At 46.3% G+C, this 21,271-nt stretch overlaps 1 protein-coding gene across 1 annotated transcript in view; it reads left to right on the top strand.

The window, feature by feature from the left end:
- The first annotated feature begins 805 nt into the window (after window positions 1-805).
- The window catches only part of DYTN (dystrotelin), a 42,428-nt gene continuing 21,962 nt past the window's right edge, over window positions 806-21,271 (top strand). Inside the window, exons 1-7 of the mRNA XM_084807661.1 lie at window positions 806-1,032; window positions 5,234-5,319; window positions 6,116-6,216; window positions 7,058-7,129; window positions 9,206-9,369; window positions 12,604-12,715; window positions 14,457-14,602. Coding sequence (XP_084663787.1) covers window positions 806-1,032; window positions 5,234-5,319; window positions 6,116-6,216; window positions 7,058-7,129; window positions 9,206-9,369; window positions 12,604-12,715; window positions 14,457-14,602 — 908 coding nt within the window. The remainder of the gene's footprint in view (window positions 1,033-5,233; window positions 5,320-6,115; window positions 6,217-7,057; window positions 7,130-9,205; window positions 9,370-12,603; window positions 12,716-14,456; window positions 14,603-21,271) is intronic.

Genomic DNA, 21,271 nt, shown 5'->3' with positions numbered 1-21,271 from the left:
CCAAGCTCCTTCATTCTGTACCCACTGTGGTAAAGCAGTAGAATATGATGTGCAAGTACAGGGAAAGACTAGTCAGCAGCCCCAGAAAAGTTGTGTGTGCAAGCAGGCAAGCTTGGAGTAACGCTAGCGTGCATCGCTAGAGGTCGTTCTCACCTTAGGTCTGATGGATCCATTCTGGGCTGGCATCTGGCCTCGCTACACTTCGGGACGTTTCTCATAATACCATAAAAAGAAGCAGATTGGTGGGAGATTCAGGACAGATAAAAGGGAGCACTTCTTCACACAGGCCAGTGCATAGTTAACATAGGGAAGTCGCTACGCCAAGGTGTAGGGGTGGCCACCGATTTGGATGGCTTTAAAAGGGGCTGAGACAATTTCATAGAGGAGAAGGCTATCAAGGGCCACTAGTCCTGACAGCTATATGCTACCTCCAGTGTCAGAGACGGTGTGCCTATGTACACCAGCTGCTGGGGAAGACAAGCAGGAGAGCGTTATTGTGCTCATGTCCTGCATGTAGGTTCCCACAGGCAGCTGGTTGGCCACTGTGTGAACAGAATGCTGGACTAGATGGACCCTTGGTCTGATCCACTGTTGCTCTTCTTCCGCTCTTATGTTAGAGTCATTGTTGACAATCTTAGAGCCAATGGTGACGAGGTTATCAGAACTGCTGGGATTTTCCAGTAATGGTGTGCGTTACAAAATCTGGGATAAACTGGGATAAACTGTTCAATAAACATTGAACATAGAAAGCTGAAGTTTAAAGAATGGCCTTTGTTCTTTAGAGCTGAACCAGTGAGACATTGGAATGAATGCATTGCTTTATTTTTCAGTCAATTTGGCCGATGCCTCCTTGATTCAACATATTCTGCCAAACCACCAGTGCCAGGATGAGAAGCAGAACCCACTGACAGTGAAGCAGCTCTCTCAGCTGCTAAAGGAGCTTTTTAAGAGAGTCAGACTAGAGAAGCCGGGCCAGGTAGAGCCAAAGGCCCATGAACTAACGTTGAGTCTCCTGACTGCTGCATACGACAGGTGAGAAAAACAAGTCAACCGGCATCTGATTTTTTGCAGGTTTACAACAATTTCTCAGAGTGATAAAGAAATAAGACTGCACAGCCAATGGGGGTCTGTTGTTGCTGCTGCTGCTGCTGTTGCTGCTGTGTGTATTCTGCAATTATATGCTCTGGTATCGGGCACAAAAATTAGCATCCTGAAAATCAATGTTTAAATCATTAAGAGAGCAATCTTATGGTCCCTAGGCAGCATCTGGGGGGCAATAGGATAGTTTAGATTCCTGGATCCGAGGTTGGTGACAGTGCTCTGACCTTGGACCCAGGAGTCCAAGCTCCCCTTCCCTTCCCAGGCAGTGTGGAGAGAACCATGCTGGCTGCCTCTCCAAGGTCACAAAGGTGACCTCGGAGAGGAGGGAAAGGGAGTGATTCTATGGGAGGGGACTGGGGGGGCCAGCTTATGAAGAATCCTCCCATCTCCCCAGCCTCCTTCCCTCCTGCTCTGTAGATCCCCAGCTAGACTAGCAAAAAAGCCCAGCACTTTTCTGAAAATTGCCTCTACACTCATCCTGCTCTGCATAAGATGCCCATCAGCCTCCAAATTTGGAGGCTGATGAGTATCTCGACAGGGTTGCACCCCAAGGATGCAATCCTTACAGGTGTAATCCTATGCATGCTGGCTGGGGAATGCTGGGAGTGGTAGCACTTTTTTTCTGTCTAAACATGTATAAGATTTTACCCTAAGAAACTAAGTTCCTAGCCCTTATGACTACAAGATAGGCTTAGACATGTGCGGGCAAAGGTTGGTGAAATCTCAGAGGCCAGAAGAGAGAGGACAGGAGCTGAGTTCAATGGGTCTGACCATCAGGTATGCGACGGCAAATGTGTGGCATGTCCCTTCCACGTGACGAGTGAAAGCAGAATAAGTCATGCACAACAGGCAGCTTTAGGCAATTGCACTCAGTTTTCATGATTCATGAAGATCGTGATAGGGGCCAGGAAGGGGGGATTGATGGGGGCGAAGGGAGTGCCCGTGACAGCCCCTCCGTGGTTCCATTTGGGCACCATTGGAGGGGCTGTCACAGGCAAGGGGGAAGGGCAGGGGCTTGGGCAAGAGCAGCAGGGGCTTCTGCTGCTCTTGCCAAATGGCTCGTTGCCTGAGACCCTGTAGCCACCCAGGCTGGTAGACAACACACCAAGTCCCTGTGGGTAAAACAACCCCTTCTGCAGAGCGTGGATTCTCAGAGTGGGTTGTCTGGAGAAAACAACCCTCCATGAGAAGCACAGCACAGCTTAGTCCGGCAGGCTAACGAACAATGGTTTGTTCAGGAAAACAAGCGCTTGTTGGTTGTCATGTCATGCAAACCCAGTCTTTACCTGTAGTTTGTCAATATCTTTACCTTCCATAGTTTGTCAATATCTACCTTAAAATGCCACGCCTAAGCAGTCCCTTTTCTTCTCCAAATTGTCCAGGACCAATAGAGCGTTATGGTGGTTTACCAGCGATATTCAATAATGTTGTTTCATTTCTAAAAGGCTAAAAGAATTTTTTAAAAATTAAAAGAGCAAGTTATTAATTAATAGCTTTAATTATTTAATTATTCAACTTAATTAATTAATTAATTAAGAACCCTTTATTTCTGATGTTCAGGTGTGAGTGCCATTTCTTACAACGCCCAAATGCCTACCACCCATGCACAGGAGGGTTGGAAGAACTCCAAGGATTGCAGAAGTGTGAAACATATTTAGAAAAAAGAAACCCTACGGTGGGGTAGGGGGTGGGGATCCAAAAACAGCCCAGTGCTCAGTAGCTATGGAATGCTGGTAACTGTAGTGTTCCATACAGTTACAGATAACTGTATGGAATGCCATTAACTGATGGGGGTCAGGGGTGGGGAGTGTGTGTGTCGGATGGAGCAGCTGGAATCCTGAACACCAAAACTGCACCCTGCAATATTTTCTTGCAGGTCCTACATGTATTATCAGAGTATCAGTTTGTAGAGTTCGTAGACAAGTATAGCCATGTGCCATTCAGTACTATCCATGCAATAACATGGATAGTACTGTTTGGAGTACTAACAGTACTGTTTGGAGGAGCGCTCAGCCACATGCGCCTCCCACCTAAAGTCTGCATCACATGGTGTGGCTATGTGTCCTGCTCTACAGAGGACAGTCCTCTATATGAAAAGCTGGCAGAGGGCAGCCTTCTATTTGAAGGTCAGCCCAGTCCAAGCCTGGTTTAAAGAGAAAGAACGACAACAAGAAGGGGGAGCCCAGGGGCCTTGAAGTTGCCCATCCACAGTTAGCACCTGGACGGCGAGGCTGGGCGGGTACACAGATCACCTGGTCACAGTCCTCCTGGTGATGGTGAGATGATTGTCTTTCTATTTAGGTCATTGGAATTATTCCTACATTTGCATCACTATATATATAAATTATCATATGCACATTGCATGCAAATTAGTGTCTTCTTTGGCGGGGGGGGGGGATGCCAGTGGAGGTTGGTGGCTCCGATGTCAGTGGAGTGGTGAATCCGCTCCGGGTTTCAGTCAGAACTCTAAAGGAGCTGTCCAAGGTGCTTTTGATACCGTTGACCACTGTATCCTCCTGGACCGCCTGGAGGGGATGGGCATTGGAGACACTGTATTGCGGTGGTTCCGGTCCTCCCTCTCCGGCAGGTACCAGAGGGTAGCACTGGGAGAGGAGGTTTCGGACCCGTGGCCACTTACTTGTGGGGTGCCACAGGGTTCCATCCTCTCCCCGATGCTATTTAACATCTATGTGAAGCCGCTGGGGGCTATCATCAGGAGGTTTGGGGTGCAGTGTCATCAATATGCGGATGACACGCAGCTCTACCTCTCATTCAAATCTTCACCAAGGTTGGCCGTAGAATCCCTGTCCAAAGGTCTGGAGACGGTGAGTGGCTGGATGGGGAGGAATAGGCTGAAGCTCAACCCTGACAAGACCGAGGTACTTTTGGTGGGAGACAAGAGGAGGCTGGGGGATGTTGACCTGGTGTTGAATGGGGTACGGCTACCCTTGAAAGACCAGGTCCGCAGCCTGGGGGTCATTTTGGACTCCCAGCTGTCCATGGAGGCTGAGGTGTCAGCTGTGAGCCGGACAGCGCTGTATCAACTCCATCTGATACGGCGGCTGCGCCCCTTCCTTCCCGACCATCTGCTCCCATCGGTAGTACATGCCCTGGTCTCCTCTCGTTTAGACTACTGTAATGCGCTCTACGTGGGGTTATCCTTGAAGATGGTTCGGAAGCTGCAGCTGGTACAGAACGCGGCGGCTCGCCTGATTAAAGGCAGCCGCCGGCGAGATCACATCACTCCAGTGCTGAAGGAGTTGCACTGGTTACCAGTTGTTTTCCGGGCCAAATTCAAGGTGTTGGTTTTGACCTTTAAAACCCTATATGGTTCCGGCCCAGCCTATCTTAAGGAGCGCCTCCAGCAACACCAGACAGGCCGCTTAACAAGATCAGCCTCAGATGGCCTTCTCTCTGTCCCATCAGCCAGGACAGCTAGACTGGTGGGGACGAGGGAGAGGGCCTTCTCTGTGGTGGCCCCCACTCTGTGGAACTCCCTCCCTAGGGAACTCCGTCATGCCCCCTCTTTAATGAGCTTCCGTCGTGCATTAAAAACGTGGTTGTTCAGGCAGGCATTTGGGGTGGGTTAGGGTATTTAAAAAAAAAAAAATATGGTAAAATTTTATTGTTTTAAATTGTTTTATGGGGGTTGTACATCGCCCAGAGTGGCTGGGTGACCAGTCAGATGGGCGATTAATAAATTTAATAAATAAATAAATAAATTCACACCAGCCTCCACTGGGTGATGCATTTCCTCTTTTTTAGCAATGCGTAAGTGGCCTCCCTACTGATGTGGTTCAGCCCAGTCACCACAGAGAGAACTAGGCGCATTTTTTTTTCCAGGAAGAGGTGAGCAGAGTGTACTGTTTTATCTCTGACTGTGCGCCCTTGGTGGCGTTACCCCTCCCTCTGCCCAAGAGACTGGAGAGCTAGTCTAGTAGGGATACAAATGTTTCGTTTTGCACATTGATTCACTGTAGTCTGGTACTGTGCTCCCAGGGACAGCCCAAGCACCTATTTTACTTTGTCATCATGTTATGCGTCTTCATTTGACAATGTTGTAATGTAGCCCGTGTAGCAGCTGTTGACCTTACCCTTGCATCTAGGACATGTCCTTTTTTTTGTCTTGTAGAAACAGAGTGGGTTTTATCCAGCCTCGATCAACTGCGGCTGCTCTAATTGCTCTCTCAGGAGACAACCTGCATACCAAATATAGAGGTAAGGGATGCTGCTTTTCTGCATTCTGCCCAACATATTAGGTTCAGAATGCTGACAAACACATACCATTTTTGCACAATAAGCAAATCAAATCTTGCCAATTGTAACCCCTGCCTGTGAGGGTCCTATGAGGCTTAATTGGAATAAAACATGCAAGGATTTGAATTGAACAAACTACCTTTAGTTAGAACCACAGTTATACATATACATAAAACAATGCAGGCATTGCCAACATATAGGGCTAAATGCACGAAACATCTATTAACATAAGAGCAATGCAACCAATACACAATATTAGTCCAAAGAGAAAGATATAGCTCTTGCTTGCAAACTGTGGAGCCAGCCAATCCAAATGTTTCTCTGGGTCACCAAGGTGCTGGACACTTCAGTTATTTGTCTGCAGACAACTTTAGTTCCAAAACCTGCAGGTTCCAAAGCCTTACATGGTTTGGGGCCACAATACCTGATGGAGCACCTCTGCAAACCTATCTCTACACTACAATCAACATTGGAATGCCTCCTCCGAGAGAGGCTTGGAGGATGGCAACAAAGGAGAGAGTCTTTTTGGTGGTGGCCCCATGATTGTAGAATGCTCTCCCAGGTGATCCAGAGAGCTTCATGGCTGAATGGGGATTTGAACGTAGATCTTCCCAGTCCAAATCCAATACATTCTGGCCCCAAATGTATCAGAGTTTTACTGACTGTGCCTTATTCATCAGGTCTTGAAGAATACAAGTTGGAAAATAACTTCCTTGACTTTGCTGGGATTTTGATTGGTATTTTCTGATGTTGCCAGCATTCTTTCAGCTTTATGCAACCTGTGCAGGAAAGGGTTCCAGTTGCAGAATTCACATTACTCGAAATGGTGTGAGGCATCTGCTCACTGACCTACTTCAGGTAAGTCAGCTACTAGGCAATGTGGGTCTAGAGAGAAGGTGCATCTCCCAAAGAATACTGGCTGGTTGTTTGTCTTGAGAAAATGGTATATAACATTAATAACTGGATATAACCATAAGGGCTTTTCTTCATGAGGCTTTTAACCCACACCTTTGCCAAAGCTTCTGCTTCTGGTTTCTTTGTGGGATTAAGATTGTCTTCTTTACACAGGTTTTATTCCAGGTTTTTTTTTCTCTTCCTTTCTATATGTTCCATTACACAACCACTAGGTGGAACCATGGAATAGTGGAATTCCACAATTACACTAGTTTTTTGTAACACCACTCTGAAAAAATACTAGACTTTCCTCTTTAGGAAAAAAAACCCTGCGATAACGGATGCAAAGGTCAAAGCTCCTGACATCATCACCTGGAAGATGATGACATCATGTAAAGGACCTGCAAACTACTGTGAGTGAGGGATTGTGAGCCCACAAGAAATGCCTCATGTAGAAAGGCTATAATAATAACCCAGTAGGGAATCATAGATTAAGTTCTCAGGCCTATTGGTGGCTGGAGAAATCTGTTTGTATAAATAGGGGCTGCATTCCAATTCCTGCTGTTCTTACTTCATTGAAAATCCTCATTCCCATCCATTGGCATCTAAAGAACCCCACATATATTAATATGTCACTTTCTATTTAAAATATTTGAGATGGTATACAATTAAAAAAATGCTACTGAAGGATTTATATTTTCCCAAGGATATTTATATTGTCCCATTGCCTTTAATTCAGCATTGTAATTGCAGCTGTCTTTTGTTAAGGGGTTAGGGTAATGGTGCCTTTCTCCCTCCACTGCAGATCCTGATAGTTGTGGGAGAAAGCCGCAACCTGTCTAATGTGGAAATTGCAACACGTAATTGCTTCAGTGGGGTAAGTCAGAAGAATACAAGAGAGAACTGGGCTTAACAGACTGCCTTCATTGGCAGAAAATGCAATTCTGAGACAGGCATGCATGACGAAGGTTTCCATATAGTCTAATTCAACTTTCCAATTAATTCAATTTCCAACTAATTCAACTTGGTGCCCTCCAGATGTTTTAGAGTATCATCATAACTCAGATCATCCGTAACCATTGCCCATGCTGGCTGAGGCTGATGGGTTTTATAGTCTGCTGTAAACACCTGTAATGTTGCTTACATGACGGCCTTACAGCTGCCATTTGCACAGCATTCAATTTCTGAAAATAGAGGAAGTCGCCAAAATAGTGACTCCCTTGAAGAGGATGAGGGTGCGCATCCCAACGGTCCACCTACAGAGCAGGGGGCTCACGTGGTGTGTTGGGGCAGGGTGAGACCCCACTTCGGCCTCCCAAATCCCACTTTGGCATTGGCATCATCATTTATCCTGATGAGCAAACTAGCTCAAAGTGGGCTAGATGAAACAACCATCTGGTGGATCCACAGTTGGCTACAGAATTGGACTCAAAGAGTGCTTATCAATGGGGCCTTCTCAAACTGGGGAGAGGTAACGAGTAGGGTACTGCAGGGCTCAGTCCTGGGCCCAGTGTTCTTCAACATTTTTATTAATGACTTGGAGGAGGAGGTGCAGGGAATGCTGATCAAATTTGCAGATGACACAAAATTGGGCGGGATAGCTAATACTTTGGAAGACAGAAACAAAATTCAAAGTGATCTGGATAGACTGGAGCGCTGGGCAGAAAACAACAGAATGACATTTAATAGGGATAAATGCCAAGTTCTGCACCTAGGAGAAAGAAACCAAATGCACAGTTACAATATGGGGGATACGTGGCTCAACAACACTACAAGCGAGAGGGATCTTGGAATTGTTGTCGATCACAAGCTGAATATGAGCCAACAATGTGATGTGGCTGCAAAAAAGGCAAATGCTCTTTTGGGCTGCATTAATAGAAGCATAGCTTCCAAATCCCGGGAAGTACTAGTTCCCCTCTTCTCAGCACTGGTTAGGCCTCATCTGGAGTATTGTGTCCAGTTCTGGGCACCACACTTTAAGAAGGATGCAGACAAGCTGGAGAGGGTTCAGAGGAGGGCAACCAAGATGATCAGGGGCCTAGAAACAAAGCCCTATGAAGAGAGACTGAAAGAACTGCGCATGCTTAGCCTTGAGAAGAGAAGACTGAGGGGAGATATGATAGCGCTCTTCAAGTCCTTGAAAGGTTGTCACAGAGAGGAAGGCCAGGATCTCTTCTCGATCAACCCAGAGTGCAGGACACAGAATAATGGGCTCAAGTTACAGGAAGCCAGATTCCAGCTGAACATCAGGAAAAACGTCCTGACTGTTAGAGCAATACGACAGTGGTATCAATGATCTCGGGAGGTGGTGGGCTCTCCCACACTGGAGGCATTCAAGACAAGGCTGGACTGCCATCTGTCAGGGATGCTCTGACTTGGCTTCCTGCATTGAGCAGGGGGTTGGACTCGATGGCCTTGTAGGCCCCTTCCAACCCTACTATTCTATGATTCTATGACCCTGAAGCGGGTTGGGTTGGATCTGAAGTGGCCCAAAGCAGGTTGGACCTGCCTTGGAAGACCTGAAGCAACCTTAGAGGCAGGTCAGGGGATACCTGCGTAGCCCTAGTTTCCTGGCTTTTGTGCCATTTTTCCCCATTCCAAGAGGTTGAAATGCCTCTCCTAAGGCTTAGTTACTGGCAGTCAGAGCTTGAAGCTACAATAGGCTGGTATTTTTTGTATTTTTGGCCCCACCTCTTTGCCTTTGGCTCCACCCACGGCTAGAATGCAGACTCGGAGAGCTTTTCAGAAACTGAATTCAGCTCTGGGGATGAAAGAGTTTCCCCACCGTGGGCCTAAGGATTTTGCTGTTAGAGATATGATTTAAATACAAATGCATAGGCAATTGGTGGATTACTCTCTACTTCTGTAATTGGTCCTAATGAAGAGCTAGACGTTGCATTACATCTTGGGATTGAGGCCAAAAGGCCCCGTTTAAGCAGAAATTATCTTCCAGGTTCTGAACTCTGCAATTAGTGAAGAGAGATTCTTGGCTTGGCTCCAGTCTGAACCTGTCATCCTCCTCTGGCTCCCTACCTGCTCTCGATTGTTGGCAACAGAAATGGTCACACACCAGGTCAAATGCAAAGTTTGCAAAAGCTTTCCTATCACTGGACTCAGGTGTGTTGCATGATCATCCAAGTGCTAACATGTTGCCTTTATTTGTCTTTCAGTCACGTATGGAGACGGTACTCAGTATCATGGCCCAGTTATGCTGGCTAACATGGAATCTCTGTTTCAAAATGCTTATGTTCTCCCCTCCCTTGGGGAGGGGTAAGCCTGGAAACTGTGGGCGTGGGAGAGGTGGCTAGGAAGGGCTCTCCACCAGAATTCTTAGCACCCTCATGAACCTTTGACTGCCAATATACTTTGGGATAGCCATCAAAGTGGCATAAACCAATATAAGAAACATGTTTTCAATGGCTAATGCAGCACGAAGTATTTAGCATGATAGCTGTTAGAGGGTCCAAGTGTAATTCTTGCTTTTCCCGGGGCGGGGGGGGGGGCACGTTCTGTCTGGTGACTTCTCTATGATGACCTAGCAAATCAACAGATGAGCCAGGAAAAGAATTTTGGTCTCCTGAAGCCTATTTTGGTAATCTACCCATTAAACTCAGCTGTCCACAAAGTAGGGAGCCCTGCTGTGTTGCTGCACCTCTCCTGAATGCATGGACAGATACATTCTTAAATTTTAAGAGGATTTCCCAAAATGGACATCTGACCTCTTTGGGTGATGGAAAGCCTGGGAGGATATGAGGGAGAGAGAGATGAACCACAGCTGCCTTTTCTCCCTGAAGCCCTATAAATATGGATAAACGGAAACTGAGTATATAGAAGATTGGCAGGGCGTAACCTGAGCCAGCGCTTACTACAGTTTATCCTCCAAACTGGTTTTCTGTGTCTTGTCTTGACCCTGAGATATGTGAAGCAATACTATATTATCTTTGTGCATGTACAGTGTATACCACTGAGTACCGTCTTGGTTTAAATCAAACCTAGGGTACAAGAAAGTATACCTTAAAGTAGCCTCCCCCAACCTAGAGCCCTTCTACACAAAGCTTTTATTGTGTGCTCGTGATTCCTCACTCATGCAGGTCCTTACATGACATTGTCATCCTCCAGAGCATTTTCTGTGCTTTGCAGCCATTATCGTGGGGGGTTTTCCTAACGAGGAAAGTCAGGTATTTTTCTCAATGGCATTGTAGAAGCCTCGTATATTTGTGCAATTCTGCTATACCACAGTGCCACCTAATACTTGTGTAATGGAATATAGAAAGGCAGAGAAAGAAAACCCCTGGGGAAAAAACATGTGTAAAGAATCCAATCTTAATCCTGCAAAGAATACCGAAGCAGAAGCCTTGGTAAAGGTACAAGATAAAAGCCTCATGGAGAAAAGCCCCTAGTGTCTGCCAGATGTTATAGACTAAAATTCCTATAATCTCTGACCATTAGCCATACTCACTGGCTGATGGGAGTTGTAGTCCAAAACATCTGGAGGAAACCTGGTTGTGGGAGGCTGCCCTAAAGATTATTCCTTTGTGGTTGTTGCAATTCATCTTGCCTTCCCCTTTGGCAGGAAGTTATTGAAAGACTAGGAATTAGGCTCTTGAGGAGCAGAGACAACTGCGGGAGGCAATATTAGCTCATGAGATGGCAGAAACTCACATTCTTATTTGCCACATTAATTTTATTATTCAGTTGACTGTATTTTAAGGGTTAACGGAAAGGGATAAAGGCTGTATGGACTCAAAGACTGACAGTGTGCTTATAATGCCACAAATAGTTATCGTTCCGCTATGGCAATACTCACTGCATCGATTACTTCTCACAAATCTGATATTTTCCTTATTTTCCCTTTTTGCTCATTGTATCCAGGTAACAGCACTTCCACATGTCTTTCATTCTCACCAAGCCCTGTGGGTTTGGACTCTTGCTCTGAATGTGTAGATTAGGAGCAGTAGTTGAGATATGTAGGAGCTCGTTCCCAATGAAGACAGGTGGACGATTTTAAGAGCAGTTGTAACAGCTTCTTCACCCATATTGGGAGTTGGTTTCCCCGCATGCATTGCAGTCATGCAGCAGGTCAAATGCAGGCTGAGCTCTCAGTCTTCCTTTTTTTTTATGTTATGTGTTTACAAAAGTATAATTTGGCCAGTGCCGCTCACAGGTCCAGCAGCTTAATTGTCCCAAGGACTCTAGTTCTGAATCAAAGCAGGCAGAAATGCCTTCACTTTATATGGACATATATTTAGTAGTAGTAGTAGTTATATACCACTTAGGGTGCAATCCTATGGGGATAGGCAGCCGTGGCCGAACTCGGCAGCGACTGCCTAGCCAATGCGGGGCAGGAGAAGCATGGAGGGGATCGTTTCCCTCCACGCTTCTCCTGCCCTGCATAGCCGTGGGAAGGCGGAGCAGGGGAGGAGGCTGCTGGACGACACATACGATGTGTCATACCAGCATTTCCGCCTTCCCTGCCCTGGAACGCCCCTGGAAAGCCCTGTTTTGGCTGCTCCGCACTCCTTTTCGGAGCGCGGGGTGCGGGGCTGTTTCACACTGCCTGCAAGGCAGCGCAGAAGGGGGGAAAGTCGGTTCTCTGGGAACCGACCTCGGAGGGAATATATATATATATATGGTATATAATTACTACTAATAAATATATGTCCATATAAAGTGAAGGCATTTCTGCCTGATCTGATTCAGAACTAGAGTCCTTGGAACAATTAATAAAATCTCTAAGACCTATTTTAAAATCACAGTTAAAAGTACATATATAATACAATATAATATTAAAAACATTCAACATACAACAACAAAGATTAGATAAAAAGAGACAGTAAAACGGAGCAGCAGCATGCTGATTAGTTACAAGGCAGAGAAAGCTTACATACACAAGTAGGTCTTCAGGAGGCATTTAAAACACAATATATTTTCTATCTGTTGAACAGCACAGGGGAGGGTATTTGAGGGTGGGCACCACTACTGAGAAGGCCCCACTTCCAAGATGTTATGTGGTGACATTCTGTTGGTTGCAGAACAGCCAACCAGGCCTCCTCTGAAGTTCTTAGAGGTCAGCTGAATGTATATAGGGGAAAGTAGCCTGCTAGGTGTCCTGGTCCTGACTTATTTAGGGCTTTGTCTGTCAGCAACAGAATCTAGAACCTGGTTCAGTAGCTAATAGGCAGCCAGTGCAGTTCTTTTAACACAAGTATAATGTGTACATATGGGAAAACCTCCATTGATGTTGTTATTATTTACTCATGGATATTCAATGGATGAGAGGAGTCATTTCTGTGAAGTCCCCACTGGTGAAACTGGTCTTTATTGGGTTCTCTTTTTAACATTTCTGGCCAGGTATCGTTGTCTAAAGTGCCTGAACTTTGACCTTTGCCAAGTCTGTTTCTTCACTGGACAACACAGGAAACCCCACAAGATGTCTCACCCTGTGGTGGAACAATGTGTACCGGTAAGTAATGGATTCGCTCGCTTGTTTGCCGAGCCTGTTATGAGTTTGCTTTCAAAGTAGGGGGATTCAGTTGTGCCTGCTGCCATATTCGACTTCTTTACATGAAGGAAAGGTAATTTCCTTAGAAATGCAAGGATGGTATATTAACCACATATTCCATTATTGTTTTATTCTGTGGCCAACATCTGATTCAGAAAATGGTTGTAGGAGCTCTTCTTGCTAGCTGGGGCATGTTGGGAGTTGTAGGACCGTTTTCTGTCTAAACATGCATAGGCTGTGACTTAAGCATACTTACATACTTATAGGCTACAATCCAATACCTACACACCTGAGAGTAAGCCCCATTGAACTCAATAGGACTTACTTCTGAGCAGACATGGCTGGGATCACACTGTTAATATACGTCCCATGAAAGTCAATGGGACTTCCACATAGTTCCATCCAGCGAGGGAGGTCCGTGGGCAGACCGAAGTTTCCATGTGTGCAGCAGATGTGCATCTGCATTGCAGTTATCATTTGGGACCCACTTAGCTAGCTGGATGCACCAGTTCTGATGCAGAATGAGATGTGCAGGCCCACGCAAAGCTACTAGGTGGTGCAGGAACCTGCCGCTGGCCTGGGACCAGCATTTGCGATTTCTGAAGTGATTTGGTGGAAGGGCAGCGATCACGAACAACTATAAGCCCCACACTCCTTTATTATGATGGCATCTAGTGGTAGATTCATTTATGATGATTAAATCCTTTTTCTTGAAAGCCTTTTATTGTTTGGTAATGTTCAGGTTCTCATTTTTGCGTTGCAATTGCTACCAAGTAATAACAGACACATTTATCGCATACTCCATGCTACACGGGAACGTCTGGACATCCCAAAGTGCAAGGCAAAGACAAAAAATAATCTCTTATAGTGTAACGCTCAGCATGTTTACTCAGAATTAAATCCCACTGCATTCAATGGGGCTTGTTCCCAGGTGAGTCTGCATAGGATTGCAGCTTTAGGGCGCAATCCAATGCATGTTCAGATAGAAACAAGTCCCACAACTCCCAGCATTCCTCAGCTAGCCATACTGGCTGGGAAATGCTGGGAGTTGTGAGAGTTGTAGGACTTCTTGTAGGACTTTTTTTTTCTGTCTAAACATGCATAAGATTTCACGCTTAATTTAATGTAGACAATACCCTTTAAGTATTTCAGAGGCAGAACAAACACTTTTCTAACTAGAAGATCACATAATATTAAAGGGTATGACTGAAGAATGGATGAACAAACAGTTTGCCTGTTTGTCTAATTACACTTGAGGAGGGAGACTTAATACCAGCTCTCGGTCTTGTATGGGAGGTAGCTAGTTTGTATCAGGTTTACCAGCCCGAGATTTGAAGATGCAAACATCATTCTACAACAGAAGAACTATGGTAACAATGTGTCCTTAATATCCCATGATGAAGGTTGCCCAAGTTCAAATTTTATCAGGACTGGTACCTTTTATTAAAAGAAGTTTGATACCTGCTTACAGAGCTTTTGTTGTCTCTAGCTCTTTCCCAAACCCATAAGTCCAGCCCACTATTGTTACCTCAGTCTTGTCTGGATTCTGCTTCTGTCATCAAGCACATGCCTTCTCCATTTTCTTGGGGGAGGAAAAAGAGACGATAGGGCAATTGCATCACCCACTACTGATGCCTTAACTTTTTTGATCAGGCCTTCTTCATAGCCGCCTCACTTCTCCATGATTGTGTCATTTGGACAGGTGTCGGCAAAGGACAACACAAAGCTATTTTTCCGCACCATCCGAAACAATTTGCTGCAAGGGCGTTGCAAAAGAAAGGAAGCTCTGAGAAGAAAGGCCTTGGTGGTTGTAGGAGATGCAGACTTTTCTACCCACAGCCAAGCACTGTGAGTGCATCATTTTATACTGGGTATTTTTGCTCCAAAGCTGTGTATACTGTGTGTGTGTGAGTGTGTGTGCGTGCGTGCGTGCACGCACCTCTTAAGCAGCAGTGTTTGACTTCTTTCAGCCCAAGAGCCAGATTCAATTTTAGAAAAACTTGCTGTGGGGGTGGGGCCAAAGGAAAAAGGGGCAAGGCCAAAATGCCCCCAATACCAGCATATATTAGCTTAAACCTCTTACTGCCAGTAACTGAGCCTGGCATGTCAACCTTTTAGAACGGGGGGAAAAAACACACACATGCAAGAAACGACCAAATGATTGGTGGTTGGGGGAAAGGGGTGGAGTCAGGGAAAGTGGGCATGGCCATCTGGGGAAGCCCAGAGGAGCAGATTGGGTCCGCAGGCAGGCCATATTTGGCCCATTGGCCTGAGGTTCAACGCCCCTGCTCTTAAGCATAGTTAGATATGGCAGACCACCACTGAGATGGTGGGCAATTGTTAAGATATTCTCAGATCTGGGATGCCATCACACGAGGCTTTTATCGTGCATTCTTGGTGGGTCACTCACGGAGGTTTGCGGGTCCTTTTCACAATATCGTCAACCTCCAGGGCACATCCAGTGGTATTTCCCAGTTTTTCCATGTTAAAAAAATCAGGAGATAATGAGGTATTTTAATATCCCAGATTTTCCTACTGTGTTCATTCATTGTTGTGCATTCAAACAGCCACTAGATGGTGCTGTTTCATTGCGATCTATGGAACATTGAAAATTAAAAAATTTCCCTCTTAGCAATCACATGGTTGCTGTCCGGGGAGCCTGTTGTACGCGCAGAATGGAGTTTTGTAATATCCCTTTAAATAAATAAATGCCTAATAAAATAGATTTCTCTAGGTCTTGTACAATATAAATTTTAAAACATAATAAATACAATAAAACAATTGTGTAACCACACAATTACGATAAAAATAATAACAACATGAGACCAATAGAAATGCCAACCCAGCATAATAAAACACAATACAGATGCAAAAACTAAAACCACCATCAGGTACAAGAGTTAAAAGCACATTGCAAGGACGAACATAGTTTAACTTAAACACTAAAAATACTCTAAAACTTTTTTCAAAGCTGGGGACAACAGAAACATCTTGTGACAGTAGACAGAACAAAAGTAGACATTCCATCTATCTAGGATCTATAGAAATCTGATCATGAGAGAAATGTAGGTAAATTTCTGAGTCATCAAGACTGGGGAAAAGGCTCCCTTTGGTTAGCCTGCATCTTGGCTTCAAATATTTTGCTTCCAGCCTAGTGATCTGCACCTTCATAATGAGTTGCTTTAGCATCTCAGAATGCTTGCCCTTCATTTGACCCTGTCCTGTGCTTGGCTGTGGGTTGACAATGACATTTATGAGCTGAACTGGGCCATTAAGAAAACAAGTATTCAGGCTTTTAGGGTGAAATTATCCCATCTGCAGCAGTTCAGCACAAACCTTGCTGTTCCCCTTTGGTTCCATGTCATTCTTCATTGGAAATGGAGTTTAAGTGATTTAAGTAATCTGAAGTATTTCCAGGGCTGGCTCTCCCATTACATAGAGTGAGGCGACCACCTCAGGTGGCAGATGCTGGGGGGCAGCAGGCATTTCCCTCCTGAGCCCCCAGGCATTTCCCTCTGTTGGAGGACAGGACCACACATGGCCTGACTTGGACCTCCTAAATTATCCAAAGGCTAATGGATACTGCCTCAGCTATGATGGAGGATGCTATGCCTCACCACTGTTGACACACGAGTCCAGTTAGTTTCTGTCTGTGGAATGGGTGGGAGATTTCATCTCCTCCTTTGCCTCCAGCATCAAAATAACTTGGGCTGACCCTGAGTATTGCACTGCCTTCAGACTCTGTACAAGGCATCCTTCCCCGTACAGCAGTTGCTCCAGTATGGAGAACTTTGAAACCTGTGCTGTGTCTTCCAGTTCTCCTGACATTCAGTTCCCACCCAGGCTTATTGTAGCCTTTGGCAGCATTCCAAGTGCTACTCTGGTGCCTGCAAGGTCTGCTGTGTGTGTATAACTTCTGCCTATGGGGGTTCTGTGGGGCTTAATTAGAATAAAACTTGCAAAGATAGGATCTGAACAAAAATGTCTTTCAGTTGGTGTGTGTTTGTGGCAGGGCTGCCGCTCAAAGCCAGCTTGTTGAGGCCTCTCCCACTGGCGACTGCCATCAGCTGACCAGCCACTCTTCTACCCCACAGGTATTTCGGAGCGGGGGCTGCCAGAGGCAGCGCCTCTGCAGTGCTTCGGCGTTGCGCAAAGTGCAACACTAATGCACACGTAGCGTCGCACTTGGAGACGCACCAAGGAGCATGTGCAAGACCCACCCACCGCCCCTCTTGAGATACCTGCAACCACCTATTAGCAGCAAATAGCAGCAGCAGAGGGCAGCAGCTTCATAGAACAAGAAAGGAGCAAATGCAGATCTTCACTTGCTCCTTCTTCAATGTAGCTCTTATACTGTTTTATATTTTATATTTCAACATCTTTAATATGTGCCTGGGAAATACATTGAGTAACTCAGGGGGTCAGGGGGATGCCACCATAACTGTGGTCACGGGTAGGGGGAGGTATGGCGTTGGGGGATTAACAGGCCAGCTGAGCCGAAGAGGGGCCAGATACCTTACAGCTGTCCCTCTTCTGGTTCTTCCCCCAGTCTGATGGTTCCTGGCAGCCTTACCAGCTTGCCCTCTGGTCAAGCCAGCTGCGAGCTGCAGCCTTACCAGCTGCTGCTAAATACCAAGTAGGTCCAAAATAAAATCTCCCTCATCCATGATTTGATTGTGGATGAGGGGGCCGACCTGGTATGTATTACTGAGACTTGCGTGGGGGAACTGAGAGGGGCCACTCTCTCCCAGCTGTGCCCTCCTGGGTACTTGGTGCACCACCAACACTGACTCGAGGGCTGGGGGGGTGGGGGTGCCGTGGTCTATAGGAATTCTAACTCCCTCTCTAGATTTCCTGTTCATTCGAGTGCAGATCTTGAGTGTTTGTACCTTGTGTTGGGTACCCGGGACAGATTAGGGATTTTGCTGGTGTACCGCCCACCCTGCTGCCCATCAGACTCCCTGCCTGAGCTGACGGAGGTGGTCTCAGACTTGGTATTGAGGACCCCCAGGATGATGGTCCTGGGGGATCTCAACTTCCATGCTGAGGCTGCTGTATCCACGGTGGCTCAGGACTTCATGGCCACCATGACAACCATGGGGCTGCCCCAACATGTGATCGGCCCAACACATGTAAAAGGACATGTGCTTGATCTGGTCTTCTCGACTGGGCAGGAGGATGGTGAACTGAAAGTGGGGGACTTAACATCTGTCCCTTTGTCACGGTCAGATCACTTCCTACTGAGGTCTAGACTCTTGGCAACCTTCCCCCTCTGCAAGGGTGGGGGACCTATTAAAATGGTCCACCCCCAAAGGCTAATGGATTCGGATAGATTCCAGAGGGCTCTGGGGGGTTTTCCTGCTGGTATGGTTGGTGCTCCTGTTGAAGCCCAGGTTGCTCTGTGGAATGCAGAGATGACTCGGGTGGTTGACAGGATTGCACCGAAGCGCCCTCTCCTTCTGAGCAGAGCCTGGCCAGCTCCTTGGTATACACCCAAGCTTTCTCTTGCAATGAAGCAAGAGGGGAGACGGCTAGAATGCAGGTGGAGGAAAACGCGTGCTGAGTCTGACCAAACACAGGTTAGAGCTCATTATCGAGCCTACTCTGTGGCAGTGAGGGTGGCAAAGAGACAGTTCTTTTCCACCAGCATTGCATCTTCTTAGTGTCATCCAGCGGAGCTTTTCTGAGTGGTTCGTGGCCTATTACATTCTGGGCCAGGGAGAGAGACTGTGGAACCCTCGGTTGCACGCTGTGACAAGTTTGCACGGCACTTTGAAGATAAAGTCGCTCAGATTCATCATGAATTGGACACCCCGATTAATGCAGTTCCACTGGTAGAGGCATCCAGAGCAGGTTTTATTTTATCCAGAGCAGGTTCGGTTTTATTGGATGATTTTCAGTTATTGAGGCTTGAGGATGCAGGCAAGGTGCTTGGCCCTTGCTTTTCTTGGCTTATTATATCAAACAAGGAGGGAATGTCTGTCTGGGACCAGGAGGTTGTAAATTCCTCCTTGAGAGAGTGGTGTTGGCCTCTTTAGAAGACGCAGTAATCAGGCCACTCCTGAAAAAGCCTAACCTAGACCTGGAGGATGCTATAGGCCAGTGGCCAACATCCCCTTCCTGAGCAAGGTGCTGGTTGCAGGACAACTCTAGGCACTCTTGAAGAAACGGATTATCTTGATCCATTTCAGTCGGGCTTCAGGCCTGGTTTTGGAGTGGAAACTGCCTTGGTCAACCTGTGGAATGACCTCTTCTGGGAGAAGGGCAGGGGGAGTGTGACGCTGTTGATTCTCCTGGACCTCTCAGTGGCTTTCAATACCATCAACCATGGTATCCTTCTGGATAGGTTGTCTGGGTTGGGAGTTGGAGGCACTGCACTGCAGTGGTTCCACTCCTACTTGGATGGCTGATTCCAGAAGGTGGTGCTGGGGAATTATTACTCTGTGCCTTGGCAATTGTGCCATGCGGTTCCACAGGGCTCTCTTTTATCCCCTATGCTGTTCAACTTCTACGTGAAACCACTGAGAAAGGTTATCCAGAGGTATAGAGATGACCTGAAAACAAAAAAGGACACATATAGGAAGTGGAAAGAAGGCCAAGTAACAAAGGAAGAGTACACGCAGGTAGCACAGAATTGCAGATATAGTGTCAGGAAGGCTAAAGCTGAGAACGAGCTGAGGTTAGCGAGGGATGCTAAAAACAACAAAAAGGCTTTCTTCAGCTACGTGCATAGTAAAAGGCAGAGGAAAGAAATGGTGGTTCAGCTATTAAATAAGGATGGAAAAACGATAACAGATGACAAAGAAAAGGCAGAGGTGCTCAATTCCTACTTTGGCTCAGTCTTCTCCCAAAAGAGGGTGTATGACCTCCCCTGGCAAAGGTGAAGTACAGGCTGAAGGGGCAGGATTGCAGCTTGAGATCGATAGGCATATGGTCAAGGAACGCCTAATTACCTTGAATGAGTTCAAATCTCCAGGGCCAGATGAACTGCATCCTAGAGTAATAAAGGAACTGACAGAAGAACTCTCATAACCGCTGTCTGTTCTCTTTGAGAAATCATGGAGGACGGGGGAAGTGCCAGATGACTGGAGGAGAGCTAATGTTGTCCCTATCTTAAAAAGGGTAAAAAAGAGGAACCTGGGAACTACAGACCAGTCAGTCTGACATCAATCCCTGGGAAAATTCTGGAGCAGATGATAAAGGAATCCATCTGGAAGCACCTTGAAAACAATGCAGTGATTACTCGAAGCCAACATGGATTTGTCAAAAAAAAGTCCTGCCAGACGAATCTGATCTCATTTTTGGATCAAGTAACCTCCCTTGTGGACTGTGGGAATGCTGTAGACATAATATACCTCGACTTCAGCAAAGATTTTGACAAAGTCCCCCATGATATCCTGTTGAGCAAACTAGCTCAAAGTGAGCTAGATGAAACAACGATCCGGTGGATCCACAGTTGGCTACAGAACTGGACTCAAAGAGTGCTCATCAGTGGGACCTTCTCAAATTGGGGAGAAGTAACAAGTGGGGTACCGCAGGGCTCAGTCCTGGGCCCAGTGTCTTCAACATTTTTATTAATGACTTGGAGGAGGAGGTGCAGGGAATGCTGATCAAATTTGCAGATGACACAAAATTGGGCGGGATAGCTAATACTTTGGAAGACAGAAACAAAATTCAAAGTGATCTGGATAGACTGGAGCACTGAGCAGAAAACAACAGAATGACATTTAATCGGGATAAATGCCAAGTTCTGCACCTAGGAAAAAGAAACCAAATGCACAGTTACAAGATGGGGGATACATGGCTCAACAACACTACAAGGGAGAAGGATTTTGGAATTGTTGTAGATCACAAGCTGAATATGAGCCAACAATGTGATGTGGCTGCAAAAAAGGCAAATGCTCTTTTGGGCTGCATTAATAGAAGCATAGCTTCCAAATCCCAGGAAGTACTAGTTCCCCTCTTCTCAGCACTGGTTAGGCCTCATCTGGAGTAATGTGTCCAGTTCTGGGCACCACACTTGAAGAAGGATGCAGACAAACTGGAGAGGGTTCAGAGGAGGGCAACCAAGATGATCAGGGGCCTGGAAACAAAGCCCTATGAAGAGAGACTGAAAGAACTGCGCATGTTTAGCCTTGAGAAGGGAAGACTGAGGGGAGAGATGATAGTGCTCTTCAAGTACTTGAAAGGTTGTCACAGAGAGGAAGGCCAGGATCTTTTCTCGATCATGCCAGAGTGCAGGACACGGAATAATGGGCTCCAGTGACAGGAAGCCAGATTCTGGCTGAACATCAGGAAAAACGTCCTGACTGTTAGAGCAATATGACAATGGAACCAATGACTTAGGGAGGTGGTGGGCTCTCCCACACTGGAGGCATTCAAGACGAGGCTGGGGGTTCAGGGGTTCTGTCAGGGGTGCTCTGACTTGGCTTCCTGCATTGAGCAGGGGGTTGGACTCGATGGCCTTGTAGGCCCCTTCCAACCCTACTATTCTATGATTCTGTGATTCTAGGTGTG

This window comes from Heloderma suspectum, chromosome 1, assembly GCF_057233095.1.
Source record: "Heloderma suspectum isolate Gila_16-S chromosome 1, 16-S_ref, whole genome shotgun sequence".
NCBI classification, from domain to species: domain Eukaryota; kingdom Metazoa; phylum Chordata; class Lepidosauria; order Squamata; family Helodermatidae; genus Heloderma; species Heloderma suspectum.
This window is presented reverse-complemented; position numbering and strand designations above follow the sequence as displayed.